At 38.4% G+C, this 14,180-nt stretch overlaps 2 protein-coding genes across 4 annotated transcripts; both read right to left on the bottom strand.

The window, feature by feature from the left end:
* Positions 1-349: 349 nt before the first annotated feature.
* LOC113155481 (nucleolar protein dao-5-like) lies at positions 350-5,683 on the bottom strand. 3 transcript variants are annotated; one of them, XM_026350246.1, is made up of 12 exons: positions 5,346-5,683; positions 4,236-4,364; positions 4,021-4,140; positions 3,799-3,918; positions 2,362-2,487; positions 2,142-2,252; positions 1,893-2,036; positions 1,689-1,808; positions 1,471-1,602; positions 1,211-1,360; positions 957-1,100; positions 350-874 (listed from the first exon to the last, which is right to left on the bottom strand). In XM_026350246.1, the coding sequence occupies exons 1-12, from the start codon at positions 5,395-5,397 to the stop codon at positions 819-821; spliced, it is 1,404 nt and encodes a 467-aa protein (XP_026206031.1). In that variant the 5' UTR covers positions 5,398-5,683; the 3' UTR covers positions 350-818. The 3 variants fall into 3 exon arrangements, with proteins under 3 accessions (XP_026206031.1, XP_026206032.1, XP_026206033.1); XM_026350247.1 differs by having other exon boundaries at positions 350-871; XM_026350248.1 differs by lacking the exon at positions 2,362-2,487.
* Positions 5,684-7,472: 1,789 nt separating this feature from the next.
* Positions 7,473-14,040, bottom strand: LOC113154983 (lysine-specific histone demethylase 1B). Its single transcript, XM_026349435.1, has 21 exons — positions 13,856-14,040; positions 13,412-13,554; positions 12,598-12,719; positions 12,408-12,497; positions 12,147-12,258; positions 11,939-12,052; positions 11,814-11,852; positions 11,538-11,730; positions 11,203-11,387; positions 10,853-11,023; positions 10,684-10,758; positions 10,466-10,600; positions 10,134-10,305; positions 9,564-9,691; positions 9,096-9,227; positions 8,903-8,977; positions 8,710-8,826; positions 8,483-8,608; positions 8,105-8,227; positions 7,771-7,923; positions 7,473-7,609 (listed from the first exon to the last, which is right to left on the bottom strand). Exons 1-21 carry the CDS (start codon positions 13,869-13,871, stop codon positions 7,526-7,528), a joined length of 2,505 nt encoding a protein of 834 aa, XP_026205220.1. The 5' UTR covers positions 13,872-14,040; the 3' UTR covers positions 7,473-7,525.
* Positions 14,041-14,180: the final 140 nt, after the last annotated feature.

Genomic DNA, 14,180 nt, shown 5'->3' with positions numbered 1-14,180 from the left:
AATTCACATGATTTAAGAACTAACATTTTCACTTTGGTCTTTAATTAATTAATTTATTTATTTATTTTCATTTTGAGGATGTTATAATCTAACGTTATATTAACTGGCTGCTCACGACTTTATTTGTTCATGGAATATATTTTAGTGGTCAAACAGTGGATTAATCAATCATACATAAAACTAATGAACTGTTTGAATGTAAATTATCTTCCTGTGCTTCCAGCTGCTCATAATCTCTATGAAGTATATAGTAGTTAATAAATAAAATGGATGTGCAATGTGCTTGCACACGTTGTAAAGTAAGAAATGTGTGGTAAGTCATTTGAAATTGAAGAGACGGACTCATATGATATGAATAAAGTGAAAGTAATTTAATTCAACACAACTTTACTGCTGCATGCTGAGTGTATGCATCAATTGAAGACACATATGTAACTTCTGTCACCGAGTGTTAAATTGGTATTTTTTACAAATGAAAACCAGATGAAATAGCCACTGTAAACAATAGGCACAAATAGTAAAATCAAATAAAATAATGCTGATAAAATCTTTCAACAACCTGCAAAGTTTGGTCCCAAACCTAAAAACGTTAAGTAAAAATACTGTCACCTTAAATTAACATGTATGCATATAAAACACAGTAACGTTACATGAACACAAATTTAGGAGATGTCTCTCTGTGGGATTTAGAAACATTTGGAAGTTCCACAGACTCGGTGGGTTGAACTTCCTTATCCATAAGCTGAAGGTGACAATGAGCAGTCACTTCTTCAAACTATACAACTTTACATTTCATCTGCTTATTCTTCTGATGATTATTATTCTGAACTCTCTGATTCATCGGCCATTGGCTCTTCAGCAGTCGTTTTTTCTGCTTTTAGGAACGAGAATAATGTTAGCCTTGAGTTTGAGGTTTTGTTTCAGCATCAATTATCACTTGGTCATTTAATAATTACCTCTTTTGGTTTTGTTCAGACTTCCTGTTGCCCCAGAGTCTTCACCATCACACCTTTCTAGTATTATTCTCAGGATTTTGGTCACTTGTGGGTGTTTACCTGCTTTGATCAAGGTTTCATCATCTGAACTGTTACTTGACAAGCCTGAAAGAAATATGTAACATCAAATTTTTTGCCTGAGGAATGATTTTGTTGTGCAGTTTAACCTACAATGACATTAAAAATACTTCTGTCTTCTATTGTTGAGTCTTTACCTGACCCGGGCATCTTTTGTGGCTTTTTGAGAGTGATGTCCCTCTTTTTTGGAGCTGAAGCCTTCCTTTTGGTTTTCATTTGTTTGCCTGTTTGGTTCTTTTTCACAAGATTAATCAAGGGTTTATCGTCCGAGCTTTCATCAGAGACTCCTGCCACACAAGAGTCCCAGGAAGAAAAATTAAAGAACGTTATTAAAGAATCTTCTAATGTAGCAAAATTTAAATAATGTTTAGTTAATTCATGATTACTGCTAGAATACCTTTTCTGTTTTTTGAAGCACTGCCTCGTGATACTGTTGCCATCTTTGTGTTTTTCTTTAGTGTTTTTTTCTTCTTTGCAATAAGGTTCACCAGGAGGACATCATCATCTGAACTGTTGCCTGAGGATGAGTCTTATGCAAAAAAAAACAGTAGTTCAATATATTAAACTGAATTAAATTAATCCCTCCTAGAATAGGTTTAATAAAGAGATGCCTACCTCTTAATGATTTGCCTGTACATTTTGTTTTTTTCTTGTTGTCTGCCTTTGTCGTTATCTTCTTCTTTGTTGACAGTGGTTCATCATCTGAGCTGTCACTGGAAGACTCTGCATATTTGACTAAAACAAACAAAATGTATTTTTTCTACAAGAGCTATAAGAAAACTAATAAGATGTGTTCTGATTCCTACATTTCTCACCTACCAATTTTTCTCGCTGCATTCCTTTTGGATTTAATGACTAGATTTTCTTTTTTAGATGACACGACAGATTCCTTTTCCCCATGTTGTGACTGGAGTTTCTTTGCAATTTCACTCAGAGGCTCATCATCTGAAGTATCACCATCAGCTGGTGAGTATATGAAATATAATAAAATAAAGTATAAGTGTCTACTATAGAGAACAGACAACTTCCTATTGAAATTGCATCTCCACGCAGAGAAATGTCTCTTACCCTTAACGCTCCTTTTTGGAGGCACTGAGAAAGGCTTCTTTGCAGCTTTAGAAGACACTTTGGCGATCTTAATCAGAGGTTCATTGTCAGAGCTTTCATCTGTGTTCAGATCTGAAAGAGGTGCATATACAGCAGCAAATATTTAAAGCCATTTAGTCCAGAAACAAATAAGAAACTAATTACTTTTAAAATATCGGTGATGACTTGATTTTAAAGCCACCTGCAGTCCTATTATTTTTGCCATTAGATCTGAATGATTTGTTTTCTTTTTTCTGTGTTTTCTTAGTGAGTGAATAGGTTGTTTTCATCTTTACCAGTGGGTCATCATCTGAAGAATCATCAAAAACTACAACAGAAGAAGACATAAACATACACATTTAGGCCACATTTCTGTAGCAGTAGCGATTGTAGAGCTGATAATTTGTGGTTAACACTCACGCTAATGAAGCTAATTAGTGCCAAAGACATAACAAGTCCCATTTAGGTGCTTTCAGCATTTTTCCCTGTGTGAAATATCATTAGGTAATGGAGGTTATAGCGAACTATGTAAGTCAAAATAAACTGTGGAGGATGAAGGAAACTCACAAAAACTGCACATCAACTGTGCAGAAGACAACCACCTCAAATGACTGCGGAGGAGCTGCAGGAAGCTTTAGTAAACACAGGTGCAGAGTTGATACACAAACAGAATCTATGCTAAAGACTCACCAGAAAGAAACATTATCTGCAACTTCATCACAAATGTCAACATCTGAAGTACGCAAAGACACATCCAGATAGGCCCCAAACATTGTGTGCTGTTAACAGATTAAGTTAAAACTGAGCTCTTCAGCCACATTGACCAAAGATATGCTTGGAGAAAGATTAGCAACATATGAAGAACACATTGCTAAGACTGAAGAAGCTGCTTGGATGGCCAGTGAAACATTTCGACCTAACAAGAAGAAAGTTTCCATCATTCAACTTATTTAAAGTCCATCCAAAATCTGGCAAGAACTGAAACTAACAAAGTGGCCTGTAGAAGACTAAATACGTGACTTTCCTATTTTGTGTCTGTCTGACTTTTCCTCACTGAGATGTCTGTTCCGAAACACACAGAAAAAGAAAAAATAATTTAAAATTAGTGTAACCAGATTACTAAAGTGCATGTAAATGCATCAATGATTAAAAGCAGAACTATAGGTCCACCATGAACTACTTAAAGAAACACATGCTGAAGTTTTCAGAAAGGCTCTAACTGAACACTAACTGCAACATCATTGAAAATCTGAAATGTGAAACATGCTAAAATATGTGTGTGTAAGAGCCCAACTGGAGGGGATTTATTTCAGTTCAATTTTATTTGTATAACGCCAAATCACAACAAAAGTCATCTAAAGGCACTTTACAGTGTTTAGGGTTTAAAACCTTACAAAATATAACTGTATATAGAATTATATAGAAAACCCAACAACACCACTTGAGCAAGCTTTAGGCAACAGTGGAGAGGAAAAACTCCCTTAAGAGGAAGAAACATCCAGCAGAATCAGGCTCAGAGTGGGCGGCTATCTGCCTCGACCAGTTCGGGTGAGTGAAAAGAACATATGTCATTTGTCATGGCAACTGTGTTTGCTACAGGGAAGAGCAGTTTTCTGTTGGAAAAAAGAAGAGATCTTACCTTGTTTCTTTTTATCAGCAGATTTTTTTGGCATAGAGAAAGGCTTCTCTGCAGCTTTAGAAGACACTTTGGCAATCTTAATCAGAGGTTCATTGTCAGAGCTTTCATCTGTGTTCAGATCTGAAGAAGAAAATGTAAAAATGTACGTTTTTCACACTGGTACCAACAGACATCACAGCTGCAATAGAAGGCAAGTTGATGACTTATGTGTTATGTGACCACCTGCATTCCTATTTGTGCCATTTGATCTGGAGGATTTATTTTCTTTTATTTCTGGTGACTTCGCTGCTAACGCTGTTTTCATCCTCATCAATGGTTCGTCATCTGCGGAGTCATCAGAAGCTAAGACAGAAGATAAATAACAACTAATTCAGTTCATTTTTCTTTCACAGCCCAGTTTTGTGCACATATTCTATTTAAATATAAATTTTCCTTACCATTTCTGCCTGTTTTTGTATGAGCTGTGCAGCTGCGTGTGTTTTCACATGACTTTTTCGTCTCACTATGTGGCTTCATTAGGAGCGTTGAAAGTGGTACAAGGTCATCAGAGCTCACGCTGTCCCTTCCTGATCAGTCAGTGAGAAAATGGGATGAATGTAAATACGATATCTCAGGTTTGGTCTAGTACAAAATTCATTAAAAGTTCAACAATAAAGTATGTGCTGCCTTTTTATTCCCACTGATTTAAATTATTTCAAATATTCTTATATCCTTTGATCTAACTCAACAGATAACTCACAAATGTTACACTAATAAATTTTAACAAATAATGAGACAAAAAAAACTGCCATGATTAAAGTGATTTAAAATCATGCCAGAGAAAAATGTTTCAGTAAAAATCTATTCTATTCAGTTTGATTAGAAGGTTGAGAAAATAAGAGGTGGATGGAGTACTCAGAGCTTCAACTTAGGTAAAAATATAATAACTACAGTACAGAAACATTCCCTTATAAGACAAAGTCCTGCATTTAAATGTTAATTAGGTAAAAGTACTCTTATATGCAGAATAACTAATTTTCTCGTCTATTTCAGATGTATATTGGATTCTAATTACTAACACATTAATGTGTTTATTACTTTGAAATTAAGGTAATTTATATATATTTTTAATAAATGGTTGTCTTTTCAACCTATATGAATCTATATTAATAAGTTATTTATTTATTTATTTATTTATTATATATTTTATTAATCTAAATGTTAAAACTAATAACTAAACCTCTCAAATAAATGTAGTGGAGTAAAAAGTACATTTCCCTCTGAAATATAGTGTATTTATGTATAGTATTTGAGAAAATGTCCTTAGTTACTTTTCATCAGTGACTCACTATTTGCATTTAAAAGTTATGTTGTACCAACCAACTCTAATAAAACTCGTGTGCACCTTGACAAGTCGTTTTATTACAATAGTGTACATTTCTCCATTTCAGCTGCAGCAGTGATGTCATTGTAAGTTGCAGCTAACGCTAACTTAGCCATTAGCTACAGTCTAGTAGCATGCCTGCCTCCGCAGCTGACATTTAAAATAACATTGTTAATCTAGCTACCTGGAGAGTCATGCGCCACGCTAGCGGGCAGGTCAGCAGTGTTGCAGTCCATTTTGTTTGCTAGTATAAGTAAATTATCCTCTTCATCCACAATGCGCCAACTTGGCTAGTTGTTAGCTTCCTCGGTTATCGTGCGCTGACGGTAAGTTCGCACTTTGTTGAGCTGCTTGTTGGTTGTTGCTGTCAGCAGCTGTAAACTGTGCTGCTCCGCCACTCTACAGTAACAGCGCTATATGTCATCAAACGAGTTTAAAACCCCTGTTTTCTCCAGTCATTGGTGCAGTACGGTCCCAGCTCACGTTTCATTTGTTTTCTTCCGTTTAGTTTTTTGGAGGAAGTCGCTGCGGCGACTTTTGATGACGACGACCACTTGTTTATTGACTTTAGCAGTTGCTTAGCAACCGAACGTTTGATGTTATATGACTCATGTGATGTAAATATCCTAAAGGTTGAGTCTTATTTATTACTTATATTTATAAAGTGTTGTTTTCCACCTTTCTGTTGCATGTCTGCTTAAATGTAGCTTTTATATTTTTATTTATTGTGATTTATTAAACGATAGTATTAATTACTAAAGAAGCTCCATATTATACTTTATTTCCCACTGTGACTGTGACACCACTGCATTTCATTGTACTAATAGTTAATTTGCAGATTCAGATTAATACAAAATATAATACATTATGATGTATTATATTAGATAATATCTTATTATCCTCTGCAGGGAAATTCAAAAATTACTCAGCAGTATATAAAGTAATTAAAATTAGCTCCATCTTTACCAGCTGCAACTTTAAAGCAATCTACACCTGTGCAACAATAATTATTATTAAACACTACGAGTACTTTTTATTTAGGAAGTTTTTGTATATTTTGCTCTTTGTACTTTTACTAAAGTAGGATTTTAAGTGCTGCACTAAAAAGGAACAGTTACTAAAGTCAGCATATTTCTACTGTGGTAAATCTACTTTTACTTGAGACTTGTTTTTGTCTTCCAGAGACACAACCTGTATTCAAATGCTCAAAGTTAATTCACTAGTGGATTCTTCAATGATCAAAATGGTTTCATTATGCATCAAATGATTAACTCGTTGTTTTAGCTATTCTAATACAGCCTCAAATTAACCCATTAAAGTCTAACAATAATTATAAATAGTGCATTCTTTAGGTTGATATCAATCTAACTCGACAAATATTAGACTCAGTTACTGACAAGAGGCCAGCTGTTTGTGGCAGTTTGTAGCTCAGTTTATCACACACATACGATATAAATACACAAGCACTGAAATGTTGGACAAACAAGACATGATCATCTAGATGTACTGATCCAGACACAGATATGAATCTACATGTAAAGTGTCATTAGTCAACATTGATCAATGTGAGGACACTGACGTGATGTTCCCCAGACCCTCAAAAACCTCAGGAACCAAAGCTTTCAGAAACTAATACACAAGATTAATACACCTACACTGTTTTTTCCAGACTCTCTTCGAAACTGCTGATTTTTCCTTTTATAATTTGCTACTAGGTGGTGCTGTCCTGATCAAATCCCTGAGACAGTAAAGGGACAATCTGGGTTCTTCTAAAGATTTCTTAGCCACAAGGGAAATTAAACCTACTTATTCACACAAACTATTAATTTTGTCTTTTACTCTTTTAAATCAAAAGTGCTAGAAAGACTATTAGCATTTAACCTGTCATCCATTTGTACTGACATGTCAATCACAGCATAAGATGTAAAATTCACATCTATAGAAAACATTGGTAGATCACTGATGTCTCTTCAACCCTGATCCTGTCAGATTCAGTCTTATTCCATTAAATTTATGATTAGACGATGTTAACATTTCATGCATAATTTCTCTAAATGACATTTTCTGACCATTTCACAGAAGTGCTCAGTACCCAAATTCAGAATAACATCCCGCTGCTCTCTATTCTTCGTGCCTTGATCTTATGTTTTTTTGCATCTCTTGCACAAAAAGACAGCATTTGCTGAATTTATGATATAAATAAAAAAAAGCACTTGAAATTCTCGTGTTAAATATTTAGAGCCAGCTACTTCACTCTGCTCGAGTGGAGCATTTCAGGAAACACAGCCAGAGTTGGTGAATGCTCTACAGTGAAGCCTCTTGTGTCCATGCTGGTGTTTTTCAGTGGCCTGGGACTGACAGAGTTTACATAGCAGCCATCTTGCTGGCCTCTCGGACCCCGCTGAGGTAGGCTCCTGTCACAGTCTGAGGAAAGTGTCTGTTGGTGGCCTTGTAACAAAGAACAATAAATATTTTGTTTAGTAATAAAAACTAAATGACTGAGATGATGCACATGAATGACTCAACTAAAATGACTGATTAAAAAAGTGTCTAATTATGTGTCTAGTGTCTAATCTAAACATCTTCTTTAGGGAACAAACGCGTCTTACCTCGCCCGCAAAGAACACTTTTCCCTGCACGTCTTCAGCGAGGATGTCATAGGCCTCCCCGCTGCCCCCCATCTTTACAAAGCTGTAGGACATCTGGGACCACATGTCTTTGCTCCAATGTGTGACAAAGAAATGCAGTGGCTCTGGGACCTCCTGTCATGGATGACAATAAAAAAATAAATAACAGTATTTTAATAGAGGAAAACGCAGCCAGTTTCAGTTGCTGGTTTTTACAAGCTACCTCAACACTGCAATTTTAGGAATCACTGGGGTAGGGTTTAATTTCTAACATCAATTAATTTCATGTTATGTGACCAGGCTATGACAGAATTACCTGTTCCTTGAAAAGTTCACGCAGGACCTTCATGCACTCGTCCACCACCTCCTTGTCTTCCATGTCACGGATAGCAGGTACAGCATCACCGGTGATCACCGACATGAGAACAGCCTGCTTTCCCTACAAATAAATGCAACATTATTATGACTTGAACTCTTTTACTCTACTACCTTCATTTATAAACAAATATGTTGCTGCGTCTGAGGCTGAATGTGTCCCAATCTAATCTCATGACATTAAACGGGATTCTTGAAGCTGCTGCTAACACAAATACTTCCAAATTCCTGTCTATGGCAGGAATATGATCATACATGTGCAGCTACTGAACAATAAAGATGCCGTTTGTGCCTTGTGAGTGAAATGAGACAAACAGACCTGTGGATCCATGTCGTAGAAGACACTGAACATGCCCCTCTTGTCAGGACCTGGTGGGATGTGACCAAAGTAGTCTGCTCCTTGGATTTTGCTGTCCCAGAACCTGCACGGGAACTGTAGTGCAACCTGCAGGAGGGTTTTCCACCATATGTTACTTGTTAGAAGAACTCTCTAATGAGTAGGTTGTTATTTTATAGCTTTTAATACCATGTACTACAGGTTACCACCTTTTCTATGATGCCAGCTCCCAGACTGTGGATTGCTTTCAGTTTCCTTTCAGAAAGTGGAGGATTGAACTGAATCAGGTTCTTCTGGAGTAAAGTCAGTGGGACTGTAACAAGAACCTAAACAGGAAAAGATGTTACGAGTGAAACTGAAGCCCATGTTGTCTACTTTTAATATTTATCTACATGTTTTTACCTTCTGTGCAGTCCACTGGGACCCGTTGGTTGAGGTAACTCTGACAACATCACCTGAGTAGTCAATGGCCTGAACCTAAAATAAAGAACACGTACATTTGTCACAATAAGATTTGCAGGATCTACAGTATATTGTAGAAAACTACAAGGAAAAATCTCTTGTTTAAATACAAAAAAAGAAAAATCCAACAAACCGGACAGTTTGTGTGGATGTCAAGTCCTTCAGCCAGTTTGTGGAGTAAGACAGAATAGCCCTTGGTGAGTAATGTGTGGTCTCCTGAGAACTGGGCAAAAAACTCATTGTGGTCCCAGGATCTTGCCGATACCTACAAACAAATAGACTTTATAGTATAAATCTAATATATAATCATCACAACTTGCTTAAATATTCAAAACCTACACAAACAAAATGTAGAAAAACAAGAACATGTCACCAGAGTTCTCTTCCTTATAGGTCAGAGGGATATGCTAGAACAACAACTCCACACTTTAATGACACAGACAATATTTATTTTATCTTCTTTGTCGAATGCTTTCCTGGTCCATTATGGGGACATACAAATGTAGTTGTCTACACAACAAACTAGTCAGCACTCTCGTATTACACCAACCATCAACTAGGCTTCATTTAAAGGCCACTTAAAGTTGTGAGTTTCTCAGACCTGGTCTAATGTGCTTCCACAGGCAAACTCCAGGTTGCTGAGATGAAACTGAAGCACTTTCTCCTCCAACTCACTAAACTGGATCCCAGACTCCTGAAGAAAATTCTTCTTCACTTCCTGGACCTTTTCTGTAAACAAATATGTTAAAATCTTAGTTTGAGTTAGAAAATATGTTATTTTTTCTTAGCTACTTCTGCCCAGTACTGTTTCATGATCGCACTGCACATGTCATTTAAAATTTATTTGTAAAGCTCATCATCCTGCCTACACACACTTCTTCTCAATTCTAAAATTAAATACAGCTGCTATCCTCTGCTGCAAGAAGACAAAATAGTCAGAAGGCCATGCAAGAAAAAGGAAAGTTTCTAAGCACCAGAATTGTCTTGACTGACTCCCATTTTATATCAAGATTGTTTCTTATTAACAGCACTAAACTAAAAGCACTAACAATAATAAATTAATCAATTATCAAAGCTATAAATGCAGGTGGTCCTGTCTGTAAGGTCTTTACTGAACCTCACACTTTAGATTAGAGCATCCATGTTGTGTTTGGTAATAACAATTCAGCACCTCCCAGTGGTGTGTCCTGGTTCTGTGACTTGTCCTTCCTCCATTCTGACACCACGTCCAGGATGGCGTTAAAGTGGAAGTCCATGCGCTTGTCAATGGCTGGGTCAGTAACCTGCCCCCCTTCCTGAAAGAGGTCACACCGCTCTCCAAGCTTGTGCATCTTGATGCCCAACTGCAGCACAGGAGCGAAGGAGAAACAGGAAACATTAAAGGGTTCCGACTGCAATATTACATCCAACTGTTTTCATATTTTATTATTAATGCTGTCACACGTCTAAATCAGAGTTTGGGTTTGTAGTTCAGTTTTTTCAAAATTCAAATCAAATTCTAACCTGTTCACACATGAGGGCGATGGGGTTGTTCACGCAGCCATTAACAATCTGAGCCCCTCGACCTACACTGAGTCCCATGGAGGAATCATCCCACACCCGACCTCCAATTCTCTCTCTTGCCTCAAGCACCACCACCTGTAAATGGGAACAAAGTGTTTCAGGACAAAGCCATGGATAATGTATGAAGTCAAATCATAAGTAGAGATAAGGTTTTTAACCTGAGTGCCAAAGTTTTGCAGCTGCCGTGCAGCAGCCAGTCCTGAAGCCCCGGCACCAATGACGACAACATTCTTCTGCAAAGATGATAACATGTTGGAGTGCTGTACACCTTCACCAAATAACGTCAACTCTTACTGTAGGGTAGAGATGTGCAGTGAGGACACTCACAGAGCGGTATCTTTCTGGGAGCAGAGGCTGTTTGACTGACAGCACACCTGTGTTGATGAGGCCCTTCCTGGTCATGAAGTTGAGCACACGCTCCATCTCCTGCACACAGCGCACACGCACCAACCCCCGGACAATGATGTGCTGTGCACATTTCTGAGCAGTCAGCACCTCCTTTAGAAAAAACAAACGTTATTTGAATTGTTTGTTGATTTAATGGCACCGTTGATCATTTTAACCACTTTTCCCCCAATTGGGAATAATAAGATATTAAAAGGTATAAAACATTTTCAAAACCTAAAATATCAAAATATATAAGACAAGTTGTGTTTGGGAAGATGTCTCCAGTGAACCTTGCAGTTCTTGTGCCAGGAGGCCAGAATAAGGTTGCGCAGAGCCAGATACATGGTGGGATCCCGAGAAAACTCTGGAAACTCGTACAGCTCATCCAGCTCCATCATGTCTGGACGCACACACAGAGCCTTGCCACACTCATTAGGCTGGTAGAAGGGCTGGAAGTATGGACACAGACCTGGAACTGAGGCATACAATAATGGTTAATGCGCTATTACTATGTGGTTTGTATTGAGGTCTCTAAATTGAAGGCTGGTTTATTATTCCCACAAAGACTAATTATCTGGATTTCACGGCAGTGGCTGCTCAATTTCTCCTGCGCTCACAGACTTACTTTGTGGCTGTACAGCTCTGCAGTGATCTGCCCTCAGCTCAGTCAGAGACGTGCTGCTGGGGCAGCCTGACGGACTCATTCCCACACAGTCGGGGTAGTAGGCTGCAAGAAAAGGACTGGCTGGACTTTCTTTAAACAGGGGCGGCAAAATCAGCATTGAATGCCACCAGCTGTCCGTCACCTCTGCCACTCTCTGCAAGAATAAAAAGCTTTAGTGTAAAACAACTCAAAATGATTATAGTACTTGGATCCCAAGAGGACATAGCACCATCTTACCAAGTCCTCTGGTTGCGAGCACTGGTCCGGTCCCTCACTCTGTGGCAAACAAACAAGATAATCATTCCCAGAAAAACGGAAAATATCATTTCAGGAGTAGTTTTTATTTTTATTTTTCTCTTTACCTTAATGTTGCTGAACTTCATTCCACAGCGGTACGTTGCTGCTAGGGAGGCAGTGAGTTGGATCTCTTTGGTCAGCTGACGCCACTTACCACAATCAGGTTTAGTGCACTGCACCTGAAAGGAAAAACAAACAATTCTGTATTTGACACAAAGAACAGTAACCACATCCAGCTGTATAACAGGAACCAGGAGAGCTGCCCACACTGACCCAGAATGGTAGCTGCTGATCTGCCATGAAAGCTTTAAGACTGGGCTCACTTTTCCCATTACTAGTCCACACTTTCTTCCACGCAGCAAAGATCTCATAACCATCTTTGTGACTAAAACAAGAAGAGAAAAGAGTGTACACAGACTAATTATCCGAATAAAACTAAGTAAGCAAGGCAGCTTAATAAATATACTATTTACTGTAATATAGTGACAATAAAAACAATACTGTATTGAGGTACAGGGGGTTTGACGGCATTACCTTCTGTAGTAGTGATCAAAACATTCATTGCAAAAATGCTCGCCACACGACAGATGATACCAGCGAGATGTGTATCCATTCTTAGCACACCTGAGACGAGACAAGACATTACTACTGAGTAATCAATCAGTATCTTCAATGAGATAATCCAGAAAACAGATCATTGCTGTTAATTCAAAAAACATGCTACCTTTCAGATGCACTTGCAAAACAAACAGGGTACGTCGCCGAGCATCCAGCCTTCTCACACTTCCTGTACTTCTTCTCCGACTGGTCGTCTTCTTCCTCGGTGTCCGTGGCTTTTCTTTTACTCTAGAGGAGAGTTGGGAGCTGCATTAACAAATTAAACTCATCTCATCTTTATTTAAACTTGTACCCATCTGATACACCGGATCAGTATCCACAGCGAACCTGATTCAGTGAAGCGGGTCAGATATCAGGAAAACTGCTTCTTTGTCAGTGTCAGTATAAAAACAATCAGGGTCTGTTTTCCAGTCAGATATTAAAAATTTTAAACACTTCAACTACACATCCTACATGTCGACGAATTAAATCTTCCAGATGAAAATCTTTATTCATTATATAGTGGAATGTGTGTGAAATTAAAATCATTATTAGAGGTCGTCTTGCTAACTGCCTCTAATTCCCACCTGTTCTATTTGCACAACAACAGGTGAAATTGATCCACACTCAGTGTCGCTTCCTAACTGGACAGGTTGATCCCAGAAGTGTGATGGAATTGGACTTCCACTGAAATGATTATGTGTTCCCTTTATGTTTTTGAGCAGTGTATATGTAAACGTCTCTGATTCTCCAATACATATACACTCAATGAATTGAACACTAAATGGTACAAATAACAACAATCAATTTATTAATTCCTTAACCCTGACAGACCAGTATGAGCCTGGGTTTAACACACGATCGAGAAGAATATAGGAGATGGGAATAAATAAGAAACATAATGGAGCACAACAGTGTGAACATGCACGATGCAGGTTTACCTGTCCAGGTGGAGGGTTGTTGGTGCGCTTCACCCGGACGGTGCTCTGCCTTCCAGAGGAGCGCAGGGCCTGTCCGTCCCCCGGTGACTCCCCCGAGCTTCTTTTCTTGGCTCTCCGAGCTCCAGAGGCATTTCCAGAATAGTCTAAATATCAGATAGGACAACACGGATTTAACTGTGTGGACGATGCCCTGCAGGGAACTTAACGAGGCCTTTGTTGTGACTGGTGGGACCATACATACACAAGATGAGGTTTACAAAGTGCAAGGAACGCAACTCATGACAAGTTGAACAAAGCAAATAAAACACGACATGGATCAGTCTGTAAACACTGACGAGGTGGTGATAAATGTACACGTTAGCAATCTGTTTAAATCCACCAAACGATGTCAGTGTGTGACTTCTAGCACGTAGCGAGCTGCTGCAGCCGCGCGTCAACACTGACCTGCGTCCGACAGCATGGCTGCCTGCGGCGGTTCTTTGAAGCTACGTCTTTACTGGCGTTTGTAGAAGCTTCCGAGGCGGTTTAATGGTTGATTTTGTCTCCCTTTTATTATTGTCTGTGTTTGTGTGTGTGTGTGTGTGTGTGTGTGGAGGGAGGGTCAGTGCGCTGCTGTTACCAAAACACTGTTTCCTGTTTCAAAGAGGAAATGGGCGTTTCAGTCTCGATTAGTTTTGACCTGCGCGGCTTTCCGTACTAGGCGGTTACCGTAGCAACGGTATATATTATATTATATTATATTATATTATATTATATTATATTATATTAT

This window comes from Anabas testudineus, chromosome 11 (genome assembly GCF_900324465.2).
Source record: "Anabas testudineus chromosome 11, fAnaTes1.2, whole genome shotgun sequence".
NCBI lineage: Eukaryota > Metazoa > Chordata > Actinopteri > Anabantiformes > Anabantidae > Anabas > Anabas testudineus.
This window is presented reverse-complemented; position numbering and strand designations above follow the sequence as displayed.